At 35.6% G+C, this 24,328-nt stretch overlaps 2 protein-coding genes across 3 annotated transcripts; both read left to right on the top strand.

Moving 5' to 3' along the window:
* On the top strand, positions 1-6,896 carry LOC141338690 (ras-related C3 botulinum toxin substrate 3-like). The gene is made up of 6 exons (XM_073844303.1): positions 1-131; positions 2,512-2,583; positions 2,694-2,811; positions 3,596-3,658; positions 5,247-5,406; positions 5,707-6,896. The coding sequence occupies exons 1-6, from the start codon at positions 97-99 to the stop codon at positions 5,835-5,837; spliced, it is 579 nt and encodes a 192-aa protein (XP_073700404.1). The 5' UTR covers positions 1-96; the 3' UTR covers positions 5,838-6,896.
* A 3,935-nt stretch (positions 6,897-10,831) lies between these two features.
* On the top strand, positions 10,832-23,972 carry LOC141325794 (COP9 signalosome complex subunit 1). 2 transcript variants are annotated; one of them, XM_073834535.1, is made up of 14 exons: positions 10,832-10,886; positions 12,842-12,934; positions 14,562-14,743; positions 14,840-15,004; positions 15,364-15,499; positions 17,263-17,340; positions 17,440-17,500; positions 18,189-18,274; positions 18,397-18,491; positions 18,599-18,704; positions 18,830-18,910; positions 19,774-19,911; positions 20,112-20,246; positions 23,546-23,972. In XM_073834535.1, the coding sequence occupies exons 1-14, from the start codon at positions 10,854-10,856 to the stop codon at positions 23,618-23,620; spliced, it is 1,464 nt and encodes a 487-aa protein (XP_073690636.1). In that variant the 5' UTR covers positions 10,832-10,853; the 3' UTR covers positions 23,621-23,972. The 2 variants fall into 2 exon arrangements, with proteins under 2 accessions (XP_073690636.1, XP_073690629.1); XM_073834528.1 differs by having other exon boundaries at positions 20,112-20,263.
* The last annotated feature ends 356 nt before the right edge of the window (positions 23,973-24,328 follow it).

Genomic DNA, 24,328 nt, shown 5'->3' with positions numbered 1-24,328 from the left:
AACAGCAATTGTACCAGCCCCACAGACACTTTACCATCACATTTCAGGCTGTTTCTTCAGATTCCTCGCTCGTCGGATACTACTCGTGCACTGCAAATGCAAGCCATTAAGTGTGTCGTTGTCGGCGACGGGTAAGATGTTAAAGAATAAGTGCTAAAATTGCTTATTTTTCTACGGAGGTTTTCTTTTGGGGGGGAAAGCAATTGTTGCAAGGAGCTGGGGAGTGGGGATTGTGGTTTGGTTTAGCGGATGAGAGAGATCTGCTGAGACAGAATTAAAGGTTCTATAATTATTAAACATATTACTGTGTCAGTCTCCGAGACACGGTAGTTTTTATCATAATGGTGTAAAATTAGATTGTAATGAGGCTGTGTTATAAAATAGGCTGTTTGTTGTTGGCTTTTTTGTTAAATATATGCTCAGGCTTTTACTATTGTGTGCATTTGTTCTATTTTTTAAATGTAGCTATTTCGCTTTAAAAAAAAAATTGTGACAATGATAACATGTAAGCCATGCAAATATTACACGGATTTCGTGCAGTGTAGAAATGAGATGCGCGTGTACTGTGTGGGATCGCTATGTAATGATGTCATGTTTTCACACCTACATGAGCTCCGGTGGAAATGATTGTAATGCTTGTAAGCCCGAACTTTATCCTTAACCTTTTCATAATCCACTATTTTCAATTTAGAGAGCATTATAAATTCATGAATTCCTTCCTAAATTGTAAAAAAAAAAAATCATCCGAACGATGATAAACATGGAAATACAAATAGTTGTAATTGGTATAGGCTATATTTTTGGTAGATGTCAACTGACATTTGTGTTACCCATACCGGTTATTTTTAACATTTAAGTGTCATGTAACCACTATGCAACCTCATTCCTGCACTATGAAATTTTAATACTAATATTGAGCTTATGGTTTATAAACATTTCTGTTAAATTCATAAGCATGAATGGCTGTTAAAATGATTATAAAATAGTTGTGATATAGAACAGTCGATAGAATAGTTAAAAACATTGGTCAAAACGTTTATTATTTCTAGCATTTGGTGTAATTTGAATTTACACTACCAGTCAAAAGGTTTTGAACAGTAAGATTTTTTGATGTTTTTAAAGAAGTCTTTTCTGCTCACCAAGCCTGCATTTATTTAATCCAAAGTATAGTAAAACTGTAACATTTTGAAATATTTTTACTATTTAAAATAACTGTTTTCTATTTGAATATATTTTAAAATGTAATTTATTCATGTGACGCAAAGCTACATTTTCAGCATCATTACCCCAGCCTTCAGTGTCACATGATCCTTCCGAAATCATTCTAATATGCTATTTTTTTGTTATTATTGTCAATATTTAAAATGGTTGAGTATATATTTTTCAGGGTTCTTTGATGAATAGAAAGATCCAAAGATCAGCATTTATCTGAAATAAAAAGCTTTTGTAACATAATATACTATACCATTCAAAAGCTTGGAGTCAGTATAAATTTTTTTTTTTTTGGGGGAAAGAAATTGATTCAAAGTGATGATATTTATAATGTTACAAAAGTTCTCAACTTTCTATTCATCAAAAAAACCTGAACAAACTCTACACCGCTGTTTTCAGCATAATAATAATAATAATAATAATAAATGTTTATTGAACAGCAAATCAGAATATTAGAATGATTTCTGAGGGATCATGTGACTGAAGTAATGATGCTAAAAATTCAGCTTCGAAATCACAGGAATAAATTACATTTTTAAAATATATTCAAATAGAAAACAGTTATTTTAAATAGTAAAACTATTTCACAATATTATTGCTTTTGCTGTATTTTGAATCAAATAAATGCAGGCTTGGTGAGCAGAAGAGACTTCTTTAAAAAGCATTAAAAATCTGTTCCAAAACATTGGTATGGTATTAGTTAAATATGTGTTTCTTTTAGACCTTGCAGCATTACTATTAGCTGTTTCTCAGTTGATCTAGTAACCATTTAAGTTTTAGCCTCTGTCTCATAGTATACACTTCCTCTCATTTGCCATATACAAGCACATTTCACAGCCTACTGACCTGGTGACAGAAATATAAATTCAAGCTTCTAAGCCCTCAAGCATACTTGCTATTTTGCCTGTTTATTTATTTTTTCTATTTTTACCCTTTTTATTATCAGACTTCCTCACTCTTAGTCTTCTTTCCCTAATTTTTATCACTTTTCGCCACTGCATTTCCTGTCTCTTTACTCTACATTCTGCGTCAGTGCATGCAGTGTGTGTTTTTCTTGACAAGAAGCTGTCCCGCTGTATTCACTCCTCATCCGGCAGGGCAGTTCATTTAAGAACAGAACTGTGAATTACTGGCTGCCAGCGTGCCATCGAGCCCAAGAGTGAATGTAAAGCCTGGATGACTAACCACAGGCCTTTCTGCCTGTCTTCCACAATTGTTTTGTTGATGTGCCGTGTATGTGCAGTCCTTGGTCCTCAGTACTGCAGTCACACTTACCACTTAGCATCTTTTGTATTTCAGTGCTGTGGGTAAGACATGCCTGCTCATCAGCTACACCACTAATGCCTTCCCAGGAGAGTATATTCCCACAGTGTGAGTACAGTTTGATACTTTATTCCTGTGCGTCTGAGCTGCCCATGTGTGTCAGTTTTCCTCTGTAGATGTTTTGGAAATGTTATTAAAAAAAACTGTGTGACCCTCAGATTTGACAACTACTCTGCCAATGTTATGGTGGATGGCAAACCTGTTAACTTAGGCCTCTGGGATACAGCAGGACAGGAGGACTACGATCGCCTTAGACCACTCTCCTACCCCCAAACGGTACGTAAATATCTGCATTTTTCATCCTTTAATCCTGAGTTGTATAAAAAAATCATCTATGCTAGAAGTATTCTTTCTACAATTTTGACATTTTCAGTTTAGTCGAAATGTTCTGTTCTTTGCTTTGTAAATTATAACCAATAAATCATTTTGGTCCAGAGACTAGCTTTGTTTGAAGTTGGATCTTAGGCATGTAGCCAATTTAATGATTTGTTTGTTCAAATATAATTAATGGCTTTGAAAAATATGAATCCCCCTACCTTTCTTCTGTCCCTCATTATGAAAATGTACTTTTTTTCAACAATGACACATTGAACTGATCAAAAAGTGACAGAAATGACATTTATAATGTTAGAAAAAAATTCTATTTCGAATAAATGCTATTCTTAACTCATTAGTCATCAAAGACTCCTGAAATGTATCAATGTTTCCACAAAACAAATTCAGCTTTGCTGTCACAGGAATAAATGACATTTTAAAATATATTCAAATAGAAAATGTTTAATTGTAATAATATATCTCAATATGAAATATCTCAATATTTACTGTATTTTGATCAAATAAATGATGGTGAGCATAAAGAGCTTCTTTAAATGAATTCCAAACATTTGAACAGTACCGTGTTTTCTTCAAATGATAAATGATTCAAAAAGGTTATAAAAAGGTTTTTTAAAAAATCATGTTTCAGGTTTCTGATATCCTCAGCATTATAAAGTGCAGTGTAATCAGAAATGAATAATTAATGACATTGATTTTTACAAAGAGTCTTCTTTGCTTTCTACAGGATGTGTTTTTAATTTGCTTCTCACTGGTGAGCCCTGCATCCTTTGAGAATGTAAGAGCAAAGGTTAGTATCCACCCAAGTATAAGAAATATTTCTTGGACATTCGGATCCCTTAAAGGGGTCATGAACTGCCTTTGTTTATTATTTTGGTTCACTTATAATATTATCTTGATTTTTACATCAAAAACATTATAGTTTAGAAGTAATAGGTTGTTTTCTGTCCTGTTTTGGTGTGGCGGATTGTAGACGCGGAAGTAAACACCCACTGCTATGATTGGCTAACAGCTGTGTATGTTTAATAGCCCTACATCCTTCATAGAGGAACGCTGCTGAGATTAAGGTCAAAAATCTCAAAAATTCATTTGTCAGTACAAATTGAACGATCTGTAAAACTCTGACAGTGTTTTAGTGCCACATTAAAAAAGAAACTAATATTACGAGATTAAAGTCAAAATATTTCAAGAATAAAGTCGAAATATTTCGACAGTAATATTTCAATATTATGAGAATAATGTGGAAATGTTTCGAGAATAAAGTTAAAAATTACGAGAATAAAGTTGCAGTATTTCAAGAATAAAGTCGAAATATTTCAACAGTAATATTTCAAAATTATGAGAATAATGTGGAAATGTTTCGAGAATAAAGTTAAAAATTACGAGAATAAAGTTGCAGTATTTCAAGAATAAAGTCGAAATATTTCAACAGTAATATTTCAAAATTATGAGAATAAAGTTGAAATGTTTCGAGAATAAAGTTAAAGTTACGAGAATAAAGTCGAAGTAGTTTAAGAATAAAGTCAAAATATTTTGAAAATAAAGTCAAAATTATGCGAATAAAGTCAATGTTTCGAAAAATAAAGTCAAATTTTCAAAAATTAAGTTGAAATGTTTAGGGAATGAAGGCAAAATAATTTGAGAATGAACTCAAAATTCTGAGAATTAATTCATAGCAATTACAAGATTACAGTGAGACATTCGTTTTATTAAATAAGGCTATACTATTTTTTTTTTTCATTCCTTCTGATGTTCCTTCACATTTATTTATTTAAAATTAAGAGAAAATTATTACTTTGTTCTCATAACATTTTGACTTTATTCTCAAAATTTTTACTTTATTCTCGTAATTTCAACTTTATTCTCGTAACATTTGGACTTTATTCTCGTAACATTTTTACTTTATTCTCGAAACATTTGGATTTCTTGAAACATTTTGACTTTATTCTTCGAAAATTTCAACTTTATTCTCGTAACATTTGGACTTTATTCTCGTAACCTTTCGCCTTTATTCTTATAATTTCGATTTTATTCTCGTAACATATGGAGTTTATCCTCAAAACATTTCAACTTTATTCTCGAAAATTCACATACATTTTACACTACAGTTGATCTTCTCTGCGGGCGGTGTTAAAACGCAGTATTACATCATAAAGTTGCACATTACACAACCTGTCATTTTGCAGATTTGCTTCAATATAAACTTTTTTTTAGACTAACAAGAAAGTTGAGTTCTGAAATGTACAGGGCGTTTTTAAAGTACAGTGACCTCTTATGTGTCACAAATCAAGGGAATTTTGATTTCTCAGTTCATGACTTCTTTAACAAGATCCACAAGGTATGAGGGTGCCTTGTGTTAACCAGATTTCTCTTTGTAGTGGTACCCTGAGGTTCGCCATCACTGTCCAAACACCCCCATCATACTCGTGGGCACTAAACTTGATCTGCGGGATGACAAAGACACGATTGAACGTCTGCGTGATAAGAAACTAGCTCCCATCACTTATCCGCAAGGGCTTGCTATGGCTAGAGAAATTGGTAAGAACTTTTTCCTGGGTATATAGTATATTTCCACCTACGCTGAACCAAAACTGCTAGTAAATTTCACTAACAATTACTGAGAAATGGCAAGTTATACAATAAATTAAACTCATTTTTTTAATACAAAAAATAAAATACAAATATTTTTTGTAAAACTTACTTAGTCTTTATTTACTTTTAAAAATATAATTCTTTTTACAAAGTAGAACTTTTTCAATGTGCTATAATCGTGTTTCTGCATTGCAGTGCCACATCGTATCATGTACCATTGACTCAATTAAATATTTGGCTTTGTAGGTTCTGTGAAGTACCTGGAGTGCTCTGCTCTTACTCAGCGGGGTTTAAAAACCGTGTTTGATGAGGCCATCCGTGCTGTTTTATGTCCTCCACCTGTAAAGAAAAAGTGCAAGAGGTGTACTGTATTTTGAGGAACACCGCAACTCATTTCTTCATTGATATGCTATGTAAACAGCAGGCTCTCACTCTTCAGCTCTGCTGTTATCAACAGATAAATCCAACTTGTGAGGTAACAAACTGCAGAGACATGCATTTCCATGGTATGTCTGGTGTAACAGATGTATCGACATAAATATGCCAAATTTGCTTTGTTTTTTTTAACTTTGCCTTAAATTGTTGGTTTAACATGAACATTTATTGGAAGAGAATGACGTAAGGCCATGGCATCAGGATGAATAAATAAGTTACTAAAGAACAAGCATAGCTAACTGTAAAGATCTTTGCCCTGTTGTGACAAATGTGACATTTTTCAGAGCTTATTGTGTGGAAATTGTGGCTATTCATATTTTATCTGCACATAATTTTCCCATTTGGGATCTGTGAATGTGTCAGAAGATTGTGTAAATAGATATTGCGAATAGCTTTTGCTATTAAATGTGCGGCCATAGTCAATACTCTCACTTGAGGGGTGACAGGAAATCATTTTTAAGTATTTTAATTTCCGCTTTTTAATTGCCTGTTAAACATTTCATACTGTACCTGTGTTTAAATGTGACTACTGTATGTGATGATTTGTTAAACAATGACAGAAATATTACACACTAAAAATTTTGTTTGCCTATAAAATACTATTAGATACTATAAACAAAAAGAATACTATATAAAATAAGCTGTAATCACAATTGGCTGGAATGTTTAATGGACTACATACTGCAACTTACAATGAAAACTATTTTGTGTAGATTGTACATCGTTTTTTTTTTGCTAATCATTTTCTTAAACATTTTGATATGTTTGAAACATGATGAAATGTGCCATTACTGATTTTGTGCAGGGCTAACAAATTGTTTTAACACTTGTTAAGTGTTCAGATGATTCTTTGAAATCTTTTACAGTTTAATGACTAATATTTCAATTTTCAAAGAGATGTGTGTATGTATGTGTGCCAACTGAGCATTTTATGGTTTGTTAGTATGCATTAGCATCAAGCATTTTTGTTTTTTGTCAAACTAATGACTGAAAATTAAAGAATTGGCACATACATGAACTCAGTCGCAGTTTCAGTTCTTGCCAAGAAATAAATCAGTATGTGACAGAGTGTGCCATTATTGTGAAGGTATGGTTATGGCTGTTCTTTTATCATTTGATAATTAACAGCAGGATAATGTACAGCCAACTAGTCATTATCTCAAGATACAGTCAGGTCCATAAATATTGGGACATCGGCACAATTCTAACATTTTTGGCTCTATACACCACCACAATGGATTTGAAATTAAACGAAAGAGATGTGCTTTAACTGCAGACTGTCAGCTTTAATTTGAGGGTAGGAATTACAACAGTTTGCATATGTGCCTCCCACTTGTTAAGGGACCAAAAGTAATGGGACAGAATAATAACCATAAACCAAACTTTCACTTTTTTAATACTTGGTTGCAAATCCTTTGCAGTCAATTACAGCCTGAAGTCTGGAACGCATAGACATCACCAGACGCTGGGTTTCATCCCTGGTGATGCTCTGCCAGGCCTCTACTGAAACTGTCTTCAGTTCCTGCTTGTTCTTGGGGCATTTTCCCTTCAGTTTTGTCTTCAGCAAGTGAAATGCATGCTCAATCGGATTCAGGTCAGGTGATTGATTTGGCCATTGCATACCATTCCACTTCTTTCCCTTAAAAACTCTTTGGTTGCTTTTGCAGTATGCTTTGGGTCATTGTCCATCTGCACTGTGAAGCGCCGTCCAATCAGTTCTGAAGCATTTGGCTGAATATGAGCAGATAATATTGGCCGAAACACTTCAGAATTCATCCTGCTGCTTTTGTCAGAAGTCACATCATCAATAAATACAAGAGAACCACGCCATGACACTACCACCACCATGCTTCACTGATGAGGTGGTATGCTTAGGATCATGAGCAGTTCCTTTCCTTCTCCATACTCTTCTCTTCCCATCACTCTGGTACAAGTTGATCCTGGTCTCATCTGTCCATAGGATGTTGTTCCAGAACTGTGAAGGCTTTTTTAGATGTTGTTTGGCAAACTCTAATCTGGCCTTCCTGTTTTTGAGGCTCACCAATGGTTTACATCTTGTGGTGAACCCTCTGTATTCACTCTGGTGAAATCTTCTCTTGATTGTTGACTTTGACACACAAACACCTACCTCCTGGAGAGTGTTCTTGATCTGGCCAACTGTTGTGAAGATGTTTTCTTCACCAGGGAAAGAATTCTTCAGTCATCCACCACAGTTGTTTTCTGTGGTCTTCCGGGAAATTTTGGTGTTACAGTAGTTTTGGCCACACCTAATGTTTTTGCTCTCTCTGATGGGTTTGTTTTGTTTTTTTCAGCCTAATGATGGCTTGCTTCACTGATAGTGACAGCTCTTTGGATCTCATCTTGAGAGCTGACAGCAACAGATTCCAAATGCAAATAGCACACTTGAAGTGAACTCTGGACCTTTTATCTACTCATTGTAATTGGGATAATGAGGGAATAACACACACCTGGCCATGGAACAGCTGAGAAGACAATTGTCCCATTACTTTTGGTCCCTTAACAAGTGGGAGGCACATATGCAAACTGTTGTAATTCCTACACCGTTCACCTGATTTGGATGTAAATACCCTCAAATTAAAGCTGACAGTCTGCAGTTAAAGCACATCTTGTTCGTTTCATTTCAAATCCATTGTGGTGGTGTATAGAGCCAAAAATGTTGGAATTGTGTCGATGTCCCAATATTTATGGACCTGACTGTATACTCTTCTGCGTGGTATATGATCCTTGATGATAATCGGCTGACTGTACAATATCCCTTACATAAGTAGATTTAACCAACCAGTTTTCTGACACGGAAACAAGGAAAGTTACCTAGATCAGTGGTACAATATTATTAAAATCTCAGTTGTTATCTCTATTAATTGAAATACAGGGACTATTAATTTTTTTGTTTTGTTTTTTTGGTTCAATTTACTACACAATAATTAATAATTATTATTATATTTATTTGATCCAAAATACAGCAAAAGCAGTAATATTGTGAAATATTTTTACTATTTAAAATAACTGCTTTCTACCCTTAAAATCTAATTTATTTCTTTGATAAAAGCTTCATTACTCCGGTCTTCAGTGTCACATGATCCTTCAGAAATCATTCTAATATGATGATTTGCTGTTCAAGAAACATTATTATTATTATTATCAATATTTAAAACAGTTGAGTACATTTTTTCAGGATTCTTTGATGAATAGAAAGATCCAAAGATCAGCATTAATGTGACGTAAAAAGCTTTTGTAACATTATACACTATACCATTCAAAGGCTTGCAGTATAATTGTTTTTTGGGGGGAAAGAAATGATAGAAATTAATACTTTTATTTAGAAAGGATGCTTTAAATTGATCAAAAGTGATGATAAAGACAATGTTACAAGAGATTTCTATTTCAGATGCTGTTCTGTTCGGAATTGTTGATGAAACAATTCTACTCGGCTGTTTTCAACAGTAAAAAAATACATGTTTTTTAGCAGAAAATCAGAATTGTAGAATGATTTCTGAAGGATCATGTGACTGGAGTAATGCAAAAAATTCAGGTTTGAAATCACAAGAATAAATTTAATTTTAAAATTATTCAATTAGAAAAAATTTATTTAAAATAGTAAAAATATTTCAGAATTTTACAGTTGTTGCTGGATCAAATAAATGCAGGCTAATAAAAAACATTAAAAATTTTGACTGGTAGTGTATTATGACAAAATTATGACTTTAGAAAAGCACAAAAATCACACACACAAAAAAACCCAACATATGATAAATATAACTATTTACCAAGTATTTTTAAACATAAGGTCTTCAGAATTTAATTTCAATTTCAACATAATTTTACTTGTACTAAGAAACGAAGGACCAAACAGCAGACGGTGTCTCAATATAAAATCAGCCACTCATGTTAAAATGTCACCTGTAAATGTGTTTTTCCTTTTGCATTACCATCCCAAACCAAGCCTCATCTTACGGTCTCCAACCTGCAAAATATATCTCCCACATGAGAGCGCAGTAGGTGTTTCTCAATGTCAAGGATACGTCCTTGGCAGGACTGGTCCTTCCAAGTCACTTCCTTCAGAGGCTAGGCGAGGCTCCTCTTAAGCATTCGGAGAACACATAAATGGAACAGGCTAGCAAGTGCACGTTATTGCGTCATTACCTCAGTGAAAGGTCCGCTCTTATCATTCATTTAAAAATAATTACATCCATTTCGTCAAATTGACCCTGCACTGTTTAAACACACTTGACAGTCAAAAAATCAATATGATTAAAAAGGAGTTTATTGATTTAAAAACGATTATATTGCCTGAGTGAACAAAACTGCGTCCATAGCAACCCTCTGTTTTTCATGGCAACCGTGTGCCGTTTACTTCGCGGTTGTCTGTTATCTATAAATAACACACCGGAATTCAACCAAGCCATTGTAATAATATTTGATATTTAAAAATATTTATAATTTAACAACTATTTGTTAAAGACTTATCCTATCTCACAAACAAGTTTATTTTTAATTTCCCCAACTACACCATTTTTACCCTATTGAGCAGAATGATCCCTTCATTCCCTTCATGACTCCGCTAACGTCCGACATTTGTATTTTTGAACAAGATAGCAAAGCTGCGCGCATAGGATTGTGGGTGATTTTAGAGCGCGAAGAGCGCGAAGGCTACACTTATGCATCCTTTCCTGTGTATGGGATATTTTTCGAATGAAGGACACAGTCCTTGGTTGAAATTCCGAGGATCCTCGACATTGGAACAGTCCTTCGACGGATGACGATGACGTAGCATCCTCGAAATTCTGGCTTCCGAGGATCCTTCCTTGACATTGAGAAACGCCTTGCGACTCGCGTAGTGTCAAGGTAGTGACGTCTCCGCGCTGCAAGACGTTGACCACGCACACTCTCATGCCCCGGATGTGTTTGTGTGCTCTGTTTCTGCAGAGGAGGAGGAGATGCCACTACCCGTGCAGGTCTTTAACTTTCAGGTAAATTAGCGCCTTTAAATGCTTTTTCGTCATCTTCCACAACACGAGAGCAGCTAGAAGAAGCATACCGACTTGAAGTACCTCTGTTTACACTGTTATTTCCTCAGCTCCCGTAGCCGTTGAGAGCTGTTAGCTCGTCTAGCATGAGCTCGTAAGTCAGAGCGGCCCTCAGGACGCGACAGGCACTTCTCAAGTTTAGCGGCAGCGCGCCTCTATCCGCCTGAGGAGCGAGACCAGTGTAGTTTCCACAATGAATACATTCGATAGAGCTGTTTTGGTTTACACCGAACGTGGTCCAGTAGGTTTTTGGGGGTTGTTTGTGAAACACTTGGGTAGAAACTTTGCTTTAGCCGGCTAAGTGTATTTAGCAAGCTATCTCGTTAGCAAGCTGTCTGTTTTGTATCACTTAGCCAGTGTGCTGGAGATTCAGGCTGTCTCAAAACATAGTACGTTGTTTGGCTAGAAAGCATTTTAGTCATCGTTTAAGTGTTCTAGAACATATGTTACTCTAAAACACTGTTTAGATAGGCAGCTCACTAGGTTTTGAGACACCGCCTCCATCATTTGCTTGCAGAGATGAATTTAGAGCACTAAATATTTCAATTGAAGCCTGATCTAGTTCACTTGACCAAAATGATTAACCATTATGGAGAGCAGTGTTTCAATTTTAGAAACCCTAGACATGTACCTGTACATTATAATGTGGTTAATCAAAAGTGGCAGGCCAGGTCATATAATGCAGTGTTTTGTAATCATAAAAAATGTTAGTAAATAGTGTAGGACAGTTAATGTGGTTAATGATATAACTGCTTATTCGAGATAGATGGAATAATGCTATTTTACAGAATCTGTCATTGAAAAGGCAAAATATTTCACTAGTTAAATGAAAACTGTTAGGGACATTTCTTTCTCAGTGTCTTTTATGGTTACAAACCTGCATCAAAATGTTGCATGTAAGAAGCCAGTGTTTACTTTTTTCTTTTTCTAAAGTAGAAACATTCTTTTATTTGTTTGGTTTATATTTGTGACCCTGGACCACAAAACCAGTCATAAGTAGCATGGGTGCATTTGTAGCAATAGCCAAAAATACAGTGTATTTTGTAAATTTTCCTTTTATGCCAGAAATCATTACGATATTAAGTAAAGATCATGTTCCATGAAGATATTTTGTAATTTTTTTTCTACTGTAAATATATCAAAACTTAATTTCTGATTAATAATATGCATTGCTAAGAACTTAGTTTGGACAATTTTAAAGGGGAGTTTCACAGTATTTTTATTTTTTTGCACCCTCAGATTCTAGATTTTCAAATAGTTGTATCTCAGCCAAATATTGTCCTATCCTAATAAACCATACATCAATGCATCAGCTTATTTATCCAGCTTCTCTTTAAAACATCTCTATTAAAAAAATTACACTTATGACTGGTTTTGTGGTCCCAGGTCACATTTATGTGTTAATTTCAACAACTTTGACTTGTTTTTGTCTCAGAGCTGTTGCCACCCCAGAAGGTTTTTATAAGCATCCGCCTTCTTGCAGGAGAATTTTCAGTCAGGTCAGCAGGATGCTGAAGGGCAGGTTCAGGGCAGGATCAGGGAAAGCTTGAATTTGCCAGTCAGATCAGCCTCGTTCTCATGGGCCGAGCTGAACTTCAGTGGTCAAAGAAGCGTGTCTGATCTGTTCATGGAATTTACTACCGGATTCAATGCATACAGCTCGAGCTCCTCGTCATACTCCCAGGAGGTAACCACACACAATGAAGGCAGATAGGATGTGTAGTCATCTGAGAGCCTTGGAGTTGATACTCAGTGTTGTGGTACTATGTTTTTCTTTCCACACACGATTTGTTTGAAGGATAGCAGTTCCTCAAGATGTACAGTTTTGTTTATGTCGCCTACATTTGTATGCTTCCTCCAGTGCAGTGTGTTAAACATGGTGTTTCCTGTTTTAACAGGGGTCTGTAGAGCCCATGCAGATAGATGCTGACCCTCAGGAAGACCAGCAGAATGCGCCTGACACCAACTATGTTGTGGAAAACCCGACGTTGGTATGTATCATATACAGTTGTGACCCTGGACCACTGGTCTTAAGTAGCATGGGTATATTTGTAGCAGTAGCCAAAAATACATTGTATATGAGTCAAAACTGAAGATTTTTCTTTTATGCCAAAAATTCATGTTCCATTAAGATATTTAGTAAATTTCTTATGGTAAATATATCAAAACTTAAGTTTTGATTAGCAATATGCATTCTAACAACATCATTCGGACAACTTTAAAGGCAATTTTTGTCAATATTTAGATTTTTTTTTTTTTTTGCACCCTCAAATTCAAATAGTTGTCTCTCTTTATTCAGCTTTCAAATTATGTATATATCTCAATTTAAAGAAGATTGACCCTTACGACTGGTTTTGTGGTCCAGGGTCACAAAAGTTGTCTTTAAGTTGTTGGCTTTTCTAAATCATTAGACTCCTTGTTTTTAAATCATAAAATATCATGCAACATCTAACTTCTCTTGGTAGTCTGATCATTTTCTGAATCACACAAAAAGTTGTACTTTTTGGTAGAGTTTTAGCCCAATAATTAGTAAATGGCTGATATTAAATTTGAATATTATAATAATTTGATTATAATATTTGATTTGTTTTTGAAAAACAAAAAACAAAACATACATTGTTTTAAATGCTGGGGCATCCCAGCATTATAACTGAAAGTACAAAAGATTTTCATTTTAAGATTTGCTAAAGATTACACTTGACATTAAATTATTAGTGTCATTTTTATTTACCTCAGTGTTATTTTAGTATTATGTATTATTATAGTATTTATAAACATTTTAAATGTTACTTAATTTTAGTTTAAGTTTGTGATTGTATATACTTTTTATAATCTATAAGTTTTTTTTATATTTCCATTTACTTTTAACTTCTTTTTAGATAAGTTTTAGTAATTTTAGTACTTTTTAGCTTATTTTAATTTAATTTAATAAAAAAGTTTAGTTTAGTAGTTTTAGTGTAAACACTAACAACACTGATTTAACATTGCCCTTATCTAATGCTCACTTAAAGGGATAGTTCACCCAAAAATGTAAATTCTGTCATTAATTACTTGCTCTCAAAACCTGTAAGACCTTCGTTCATCTTCGGAACACAAATTAAAATATTCTTTATAAAATCCGAGAGCTTTCTGACCCTGCATAGACAGCAAGGGTCCTACCATGCTCAGGGTCCAGAAAGGTACGAAGAAGATCGACAAAATCGTCCATGTGACATCCAGTGGTTCAGCCGTAATTTTATGAAGTAAAATTCTCTCTCCATGATGGAGGCAGAGGAGAAGAATTGTTGAATAAAGTCATTATTTTAGTTTTTTTGCGCACAAAAAGTATTTTCGTAGTATTTTCGACCCTTGCTGTATATGCAGGGTCAGAAAGCTCTCAGATTTCATCAAAAATATCTTTTCTAAAACTTATGTTTTGAAGATGAACAAAGGTCTTGCAGGTTTGGAACGTCATGAGGGTCAGTAATTCATGACATAATTACATAATTAATTTTTGGCTGAATTATCCCTTTAATCTAGGTATAAAAATAAGGGGAATGAGCATCTATCATATTGTTTGATCATCTTTTTTGGGACTTGGATGGACTTGTTAATTTTTTCCTGTTTTGTTGTGCACAGGATCTAGAGCAGTATGCCTCCAGCTACAGTGGGCTGATGAGGATCGAGAGGCTGCAGTTTATTGCAGACCACTGTCCCCAACTACGAGTGGAAGCACTGAAGATGGCCCTGTCCTTTGTCCAAAGAACCTTTAATGTTGATGTCTATGAAGAAATCCATCGCAAACTCACTGAAGCCACAAGGCAATTCAAATTATTTATTTTCTACAACCTGACATGGTTTCCTCATGGAAACATTTCATGACTAAGGTTGTAATTAAAATATTTGTGTCATCACAGGGATGTGCAAGGTGTCCCAGATGCGGTGCCGGAGGGGGCAGTTGAACCCCCTCCTCTCGACACAGCCTGGGCAGAATCCACCAGGAAAAAAGCTCTGCTCAAACTGGAGAAGCTGGATACCGACCTTAAGAACTACAAGGGAAACTCTATCAAAGAAAGCATAAGGTAAGTCCAGACAGAATGTCTCTCGTTTTTATTGACTCTGTTGCTATGCCTTTTGTACATATACAGTCAGATCCATAAATATTGGGACATCGACACAATTCTAACATTTTTGGCTCTATACACCACCACAATGGATTTGAAATGAAACGAACAAGATGTGCTTTAACTGCAGACTGTCAGCTTTAATTTGAGGGTATTTACATCCAAATCAGGGTGAATGCAGTTAAAGCACATCTTGTTCGTTTCATTTCAAATCCATTGTGGTGGTGTATAGAGCCAAAAATGTTAGAATGGTGTCGATGTCCCAATATTTATGGACCTGACTGTATATATATTTTTTCATATCTGCATGTGTTTAGGAGGGGTCACGATGACCTTGGAGATCACTATCTTGACTGTGGTGACCTCAGCAATGCCCTGAAATGCTACTCACGAGCCAGAGACTACTGCACTAGCGCCAAGCATGTCATCAACATGTGTCTTAATGTAATCAAGGTATGGACTTGCTACTATCCACTGATGTATTTAAAGGGATATTTCCCTCCACAATTAAAATTCTGTCATTAATTACTCACCCTCATGTCATTCCAAACCTGTAAGACCTTTGTTCATCTTCGGAACACAAATTAAGATATTTTTGACAAAAGCTTTCCGACCCTCCATAGAACGCAATGCAAATGAAATGTTCCCAGGCCCAAAAAGGTAGTCCATGGGACATCAGGAGTTCAACAGTCATTTTATAAAGCTACGAGAATACTTTTTATGTGCAAAGAATACAAAAACAACAACTTTATTCAACAACTTTGCTCCTTCACGTCACTGTCCACCACAATTCATGAGAGTACCATGATGTATGCCCTTACTAGGGGTGGCACGGTTCACAAAACCCACGGTTCGGTTCGTATCACGGTTTTCGGTTCTGTACGGTTCTTGTTTTTATTTATTTTTTATTTTAATCTTTAACACTCCAGAAGTTTGTTTTGGCATATGAAATGTAGCTTGATGATCCACAATTTAGGATACATTATTTAAAAAAAAGTTTTATCATGTAATCATGCACAAACTGAATTGGACTTGACTTTAAGCACATTATTGAGACCATCTCTGAGGAAAGCTAGGGGAGATTTGATACAGCAATAGAGAAGACATTGATGACATGCTTTTCATTTATTTGGCAAAAACAGGACGATGTTTATCTCCACAGGAATTTATGTGCCTTTTTAGCACATAAAGATTGAACTGAAGAATTAACTTGCATGTCTACCAACACACTGGTGTGATGTCTTCTCAGATGAACTGACAAATTAGAAGTGTTGCCGTTAGCATATTATATGCATTTTCCACAATGCTTGCACACAGTCTCAGTTCGATCTATTCTTTTATTCCCGTCTTCATCATAGGTAACATGAAATCCAAAATGTTCCCACACAACTGACCTGGCTATGGGGCCGTTCACATGAAGCCTCTTTTGCGCACTCAAGTTTATTTCAAATGTAGACGCGTGGTATGCGCGCTCGTAATGGAAGCGACGCGGTGCGACATGCTCGTTTTTTCCAGGCGCGTCCGCGCCGCATCGAGATAAAAACATCTCAACTTTTCAAAATTCCGCAAGCTCACCGCAGGCCATGTGACATGAACCAACCAATCAGCTTCATCCTTTCCTTTAATAAAATTGAAAGCCCAGCCAAGTTGGATGAACAGCGTATCATAGCTGGCGCATCCTCCAACTCCGGGCAGCCTTCCTTATCTCTCCCACTTGCCATTTCTACACGTGACGTAACCTGCAGCACTCCACTTTTACTGTCTCTATGTCTACACACACCTCTTATTTCGCGCAAAAAGGACACTCACGAGGCTACATTGCGCATACGTTGAACCGTTGAACCGTGCGACGCACACGCACCGAACCGAGACAAGCATACCGGTTGTTTTTCATGTACCGTGCCACCCCTAGTCCTTACTAATGATTTCCTAACAATGTCATTGCTGCCTTTCTGGGCCTTGAACGTTTTAGTAGCGTTACTGTCAATGCAGGGTCAGAAAACTCTTGGATTTCATCAAAAATATCTTACGGGTTCGAAACAACAATGAGGTTGAGTGATTAATTATAGAATTTAATTCATAGAATTGAAGCTTAATTTCATGGATAAAATCTCAAAATGTAGCCTGTATACGGCTACACTTATGAATCTTTTTGTTGCAGATAGCTTAAAAATTCAGTTCCAACAACTCATCCAAACAACCTGAATATTTTATAGGTTAGCGTTTACCTCCAAAACTGGTCCCATGTACTTAGCTACGTCAGCAAGGCTGAATCCACTCCAGAGATAGCAGAGGTAGGAGAAACCTTTCATTCTACTTTACTAAGCCAAGAGAAAGTTCAAAAGAGAATGAATCTACAATTTATGTTTTTTGTCTATCCCTACAATACACAGCAACGAGGAGAGAGAGATAGTCAAAACCAAGCTGTTCTAACCAAACTGAAATGTGCTGCAGGCAAGTATATTATTTGTTTTTCAAGGTCATGTGAAGTGTAATTGTCTTTGTAATGTAGACACTTGCTAAATCATAATTTAGTATGTCTTTATGATTTGTTTACATACTCAAAATGTATTAATAATGTACTGAGATATTTATGTGACCCTGGACCACAAAACCAGACGTAAGTAGCATGGGTATATTTGTATTAATAGGCAAAAATACATTGTATGGATTAAAATTCTAGATTTTTCTTTTATGCCAAAAATCATGTTCCATGAAGATATTTTCCAAATTTCCTACCGTAAATATATCAACTTATTTTTGATTAGTAAAATGCTTTGCTAAGAACTTCATATTGACAACTTTAAAGGTGATTTTTTTTTTTTGCACCTTTAGATTCCAGATTTTCAAATAGTTGTATATCAGCCAAATATTGTCCTATCCTAACAAACCAGACATCAATGAAAAGCTTATTTATTCGGTTTTCCGATGTATGAATCCTAATTTCAATATAAATTTAATTGACCCTTATGACTGGTTTTGTGGTACAGGTGTGTGTTATTTATTTCATGAGTAACTTGTATTACTGTATTATTATTGTAGTCACATTTTTAGTCAATTCTTGTGATTTGTACAGTAAGTCACGTAAACATGGCATTGACCTTTCTTGTGATTTGATACCATCTCTCTCTTGTGACAAAAGGATTGGCAGAACTTGCCTCAAGAAAGTATAAACCGGCTGCAAAGTGCTTCCTGCAAGCCTCCTTTGACCACTGCGACTTCCCTGAGGTTGGTGTCATTTTCAGCCTTGTTCTAATGCCACACCAGGTATTTCTATTAATATTATTGAAGGTGAATAAGATTCAGTGTTTTCCTACAGTGTGTAATGAGATGCTCTGTTTGCTCTTTAGCTACTTTCCCCCAGTAATGTAGCAGTGTACGGGGGGCTGTGTGCCCTGGCTACATTTGACAGACAGGAACTGCAGCGAAATGTCATCTCAAGCAGGTGAACTTTTTGCACCTTCAAACTAGGAGTCTTAATTAACACAAGTGATGGATTGGAAAAAAACCTCACTGATTTATTTTCACTCGCTCTTTCTTTTTTTTTTTTAGCTCCTTTAAATTATTTTTAGAGTTGGAACCACAAGTTCGTGATATTATCTTCAAGTTTTACGAGTCAAAGTATGCATCTTGTCTGAAAATGCTGGATGAAATGAAGGTAAGTGTATTGATGTGTGTTCAGCTGCTAGGTTTTAATTTTGCAAAATTTCAGACACTGATTCTTTGTGTTATGATTTCCGTTGAGATATTGTGATTCATAAGTGTTTTATCTCTGTATTATAGGATAATCTCCTCCTAGACATGTATCTGGCCCCTCATGTAAGAACACTGTACACACAAATCAGGAACAGAGCCCTCATACAGGTACGTAAAGGCATATGTGGTTTTGGTCTATGAATTGTATTTATTTTGTATAATACTTAATCTGATTTTAAAGAAATAGTTTATCCAAAAATGACAATTGGATGAGTAATTAATGACAGAATTTTAATTTTTGGCTGAAGTCAAAATCAGAATTAATGATAGCTGTGTTTATTATGTAAACAAAACCGGACTTATACATTTTGTAAGGCATATTGACACATGCACATGATCAGTGAACATCAGGTCATCCCTGTTTTTAAAAAGATAGTTCACCCAAAAATGAAAATACTGTCATTAATTACTCACCCTCATGTCGTTCCAAACCCATAAGACTTTTTTTCATCTTCAGAACACAAATTAATATATCTTTGATGAAATGCAAGAGCTTTCTGACCTTCCATAGACAGCAATGTAACTGAAATGTTCCCAGACCCAGAAACGTAGTAAGAATATCATTCAAATAGCCCATGTGACATCAGTGTTTCAACCATAATTTTGTAAAGCTACGAGAATACTCAAAACAAAAATGTCTGGCTCTGGGAACATTTTAGTTACATTGCTGTCTATGCAGGGTCAGAACGCCTTCGGATTTCATCAAAAATATCTTAATTTGTGTTCTGAAGATGAACAAAGGTCTTACTGGTTTGGAACAACATGAGGGTGAGTAATTACTGACAGAATTTACATTTTTGGGTTTACATCTCTTTAAGCCTTACTTGACATAGCTATATTGATATGAATGCTGAATGTGAATTAAAGTTGAAAGTGTAATGGCAGTAAGATAATATTTGTTCCTAAAGTGTTACCAGAGTTGTACTTGCATGACCAATTGATTAACTTTGTCTTTTATTTCCCGCGGGCAGTACTTTAGCCCCTATGTGTCAGCAGACATGAACAAAATGGCCGTGGCCTTTAATACCACAGTGGCAGCTCTGGAGGATGAACTGACCCAGCTGATCCTGGAGGGCCTGATCAATGCTCGTATCGACTCCCACAGCAAGGCAGGGCTGCACTCTCTCATTTGTCACCGTGACACTTCTCTTTCTGGAACAGTGTTGCCTATTCTTGTTGCTAAGCTTAAATACATTAGCTGATTTTTGTATCAATACTATTAATCAAGAGACTGGTCTAGAAACAGCCTTTGGTCAAGATCATGCATTAAAACTTGAGGTTAACATATCAATTGTAACTGTGCTTGTAGATCCTGTATGCCAGGGACGTGGATCAGAGAAGCACAACTTTTGAGAAGTCTCTACAGATGGGCAAAGAGTTTCAGAGACGAGCGAAAGCCATGATCCTGCGGGCAGCTGTGCTTCGTAATCAGATACACGTCAAGGTAACAGGGTCCCCAGGGTAACGTGTCCTCGCTCTGCTCTGCTCTTCACCTCACCATCACCTAAACCAGGGGTCACCACACTCGGTCCTGGAGGGCCGGTGTCCTACAGAGTTTAGCTCCAACCCTAATCAAACACACCTGAACCAGCTAATCAAGGTCTTAATAGGTATACTTGAAACTTCCAGGCAGGTGTGTTGAGGCAAGTTGGAGCTAAACTCTGCAGGACACCGGCCCTCCAGGATCAAGTTTGATGACCCCTGACCTAAACCATCACCTTCCCTTCATCATGAGTGTCTCAGAGCTCTTACTCTCCTCTGTATTCCTAAGTCCATATCAAAGCGCTGCGTTTATTAAGGCAGTAACACATCTGAGGACATTGTGATGCTGTGAGATGAAGCTGTTTTCCTCACACTGATAGCGCTCATATAAAGGACCCTCAGCTGTTTTACTGCACTCATAAGCGATCTGCATGTGACTTTTGTAGTACTAAGTTAATGTTAAAGGTTTAGTTCACACAAAAATGAAAATTCTGTCATTAATTACTCAGCCTCATGTCGTTCCAAACCCGTAAGACCTTCGTTCATCTTTAAACACAAATTAAGATATTTTTTAAATGAATGAAATCTGAGAGCTTTCTGAACCTCCCTATGTGAAGTGTAACTGAAATGTACCCAGACACAGAAAGGTAGTAAGGACATATTTAAAATAGCCCATGTGACATCAGTGGTTCAGCATAATGTTATAAAGCCAGGAGAATACTATTTGTGTGCAAAGATAACAAAAATAACGACTTTATTCAACAATTTCTGTTCCGAGTTGTACACGAGAGTACCACAAAACATCTGTTCTCATAATGGCTTCATAAAATTAAGATTGAACATGGACTATTTTATGTTATTACTACCTTTCTGGATCTGGAAACATCTCAGTTACATTGCTGTCTATGCAGGGTCAGAAATCTCTTGTATTTCATCAAAAATATCGTAATTTGTGTTTTAAAGATGAACGAAGGTCTTACGGGTTTGGAACGACATGATGTTGACTAATTAATGACAGAATTTTAGTTTTTGGGTAAATTATTGCTTAAATGAATACTCTGAGATCATTTTAGGTTAATCTGAATCAACAGCACTTGTGCCTCTCATTTTCTTTAAAAAAAAGAAAAGATCTGGGTCACAGTGAGGCACTTTCAAAAGAAATGAATGAGGCCAATTAAAAAATTAAAAAAGTATTTATTAGCATTATAACCAAAGACGTATATAGTATGTCTATGCAAAATTTAATTTCTGTTCCAAGATTTGGTGTTTAGTAAGGAGACAAATGCTGTTCTTTTGAACTCTCTGTTCACTAAAGAATCCTGAAAAATGTCACCGTTTCCACTAAAATATTAAGCGGCACAACTGTGTTGAACATTGATTATAAAAAATGTTTCTAGAGCAGCAAATCAGCATATTATAATGATTTCTGAAGGATCATTTGACACTGAAGACTGAATTAATGGCTGCTGTAAATGTATATTTGTCATCATAGAAATAAATTATTAAATACAATTGAAAACAGTTATTTATTTAAAATGTAATAATATTTGACAATATTACTGTTTTTACTTTGCTTTTGATCAAATTAATGCAGCCTTAATTAACATAAGAAACTTCTTGTAAAACATTAAAATACTTTTAACCACCCCAAACTTTTAAAATGGTAGCGTGTATATACAGTTTTACAATTTTGTTGCTTAGACAACATGACTTAAATCCTAAAATGACTGTATAAATGAAGAAAACGTTATAGCTCATATAATAAACTTATTTGTATTGAGGAAGTAATGCCAGTGCTTTAATCAAATAAGCTTCAGATTTCTGCTATAATAATAACTTCCATTGTAAGTGCCTCACTAGAACCCTACATTTTACATTCGTTTTTTTTACAAGTCTTCTTTTTAATCAACGTTATGCCAGTGTTGTGGAGTAACTAGTTACAGAGTTCTGGAATTTAATTACAGAATAAATGTAACCTATTACAGTTGCTGAGGAAAAAATGTGTTTCTGTTACTTATGAAAATGTTAACAATTACAAATGGAGTTACATCTGAATATTTTCACAGACACATACATAATTTAATTGATTTGTTTTCCATTTGCATTGACTGCTCTAAAATATGAGACCAATGTTTCAGGAGTTTAGGACACCGAATAGGACACGTGTTTATTTGATAACTAGGTTCATGTATATGCCTTATTTTTTTCTTTTCTTTTTAAGATTAACTGTTTTTATCCAAGACAGATTAGTTAGATGCCAGTGTTTCCTGTCATAGCTATGCAAAGATTAGATTTTTAAAAAACAGTATCATAGTTATTAAACTATATCTTATGATTTTAAATCAGTATTTAAACGATCTGTCTGAAGTCTGATTTTGTGGTGGCTGCTTCAGAATTAAATTAATATAATCTTAATTCAAGTAAAGTTTTTTGAAAGTCTGACAGTATTCAGTGTTGAGTAAGTACTACTCTAAGTTTAACCCTGAATGCTTTAAAGGTTGTATCAGCGATTTCTAGCCTAAAACATAAAGTGTCAATTTCAGTTTTTGGTGTTGTGGACTTTCCTACTGGTGCTGGGATGTGAGGGAGGCGGAGCGAAAGTCCACAACACCAAACCCCTGACGCTGATTGGTTGGAACACTGTTTATCTGTGGAAAGGTTGGTAGTGCCGATTGTTTTTTTTGGCATATCTCGGACCCTAGGCTGACCAGAGAGACGCGTTTTTTTTCACAGACAATTTATGGGGCAGGCAGCGAGCGGATCGTGATGAAAGGTCAGCTGAATTTGACACTTTGTTTCAGGCTAGAAATCGCTGATACAACCTTTAAATGTTTCAGAATGAATAACAGTTGAAAACATTAATTAAAAATTTAGAAAAGTGATCAAATGTAATCAGTTACATTAATAAAGTAATTGAAATAGTTATACTACTTATTACATTTTAAATAGGGTAACTTGTAATCTGTTACATTGCCAAAGCAACCTTCCCAACACTGGCCACGAATGCTGTTGATTAAGCTTAACTTGTATTGAATCTGGAATATTGTTATTGAATATATATGTATGGAAAAACTGTAAGCTCTCTGAGACCTTGTGAGGTTCTGTCCCCTTAAGAAAGAGCTGTAAGAATTTGAAAAAATGTTTGTTATACCCCTAGCCTTCATCTTCATTTTTCACAAACACCAGCATACAATTCACTCTCACCAGTTTTTTCCCGCTCTACACGATGCTTCTCACTGATCGCTCTCCTTCCTTTCGCAGTCCCCTCCAAGAGAAGGCAGTCAAGGGGAGCTCACACCTGCCAACAGCCAAACACGAATGAGCACCAACATGTGAAGACTCGACCAGATGCCTCTCCTAGGAAAGTACACACGGGGCCACTGCCGCATCTTAGGCCCCCCCGTTTAGAATCAATTATTTCCCTGCTGAAGAGAGAAAAATCACAATCTAAAGACTTTATTTAAGTTGGGAAGAAGATATCTGTTGTCTGTATTAAAGACAAGCGCACCCTGTTGCTCAAATGAAAAGGAAAAAAAGATAAAAAGAGAAACGCGGCACTTAAGCTGTACTGGCCTGTTGTTCTTTGTAAAGGATGCACTTTCCTCTGTGTCTTGTGACAAACCTTGATTACACATTGAGAAACCTCATCACAAAACATGCTTTTAAAATAAACATACATTCAAAAAGATGCTTCAACCCCGAAAGGTTCTTTCTCCATCTGATTCACATGTGATTAATAACAGTTTGTTATTGCTCCATCATGAGCTGGTCAGTGATGTTCAACAAAGGTAGACTTTGCTTTTATGCCCTTGAATAAACTATACTTAGAAATGTTTAAAAACTATTCATTTTTTGGTTAGAAAAGGAGAAAGGCAGATTTTACACTTCAAAATTTATTTAAGCAAAATGTTTGAACAATACTAAACCCAAGGAACTGATGAGGAAAAAACATCCACAGATCTGTATACACATTTACATTGAAAAACAGTATGGGATTCATTTAAGGGTGTTTATGAGTAACTGTCCCACTTAAGAATAAGGCAC

The sequence above is a fragment of the Garra rufa genome, chromosome 1 (assembly GCF_049309525.1).
Source record: "Garra rufa chromosome 1, GarRuf1.0, whole genome shotgun sequence".
In the NCBI taxonomy this organism is placed as follows: Eukaryota; Metazoa; Chordata; class Actinopteri; order Cypriniformes; family Cyprinidae; genus Garra; species Garra rufa.
This window is presented reverse-complemented; position numbering and strand designations above follow the sequence as displayed.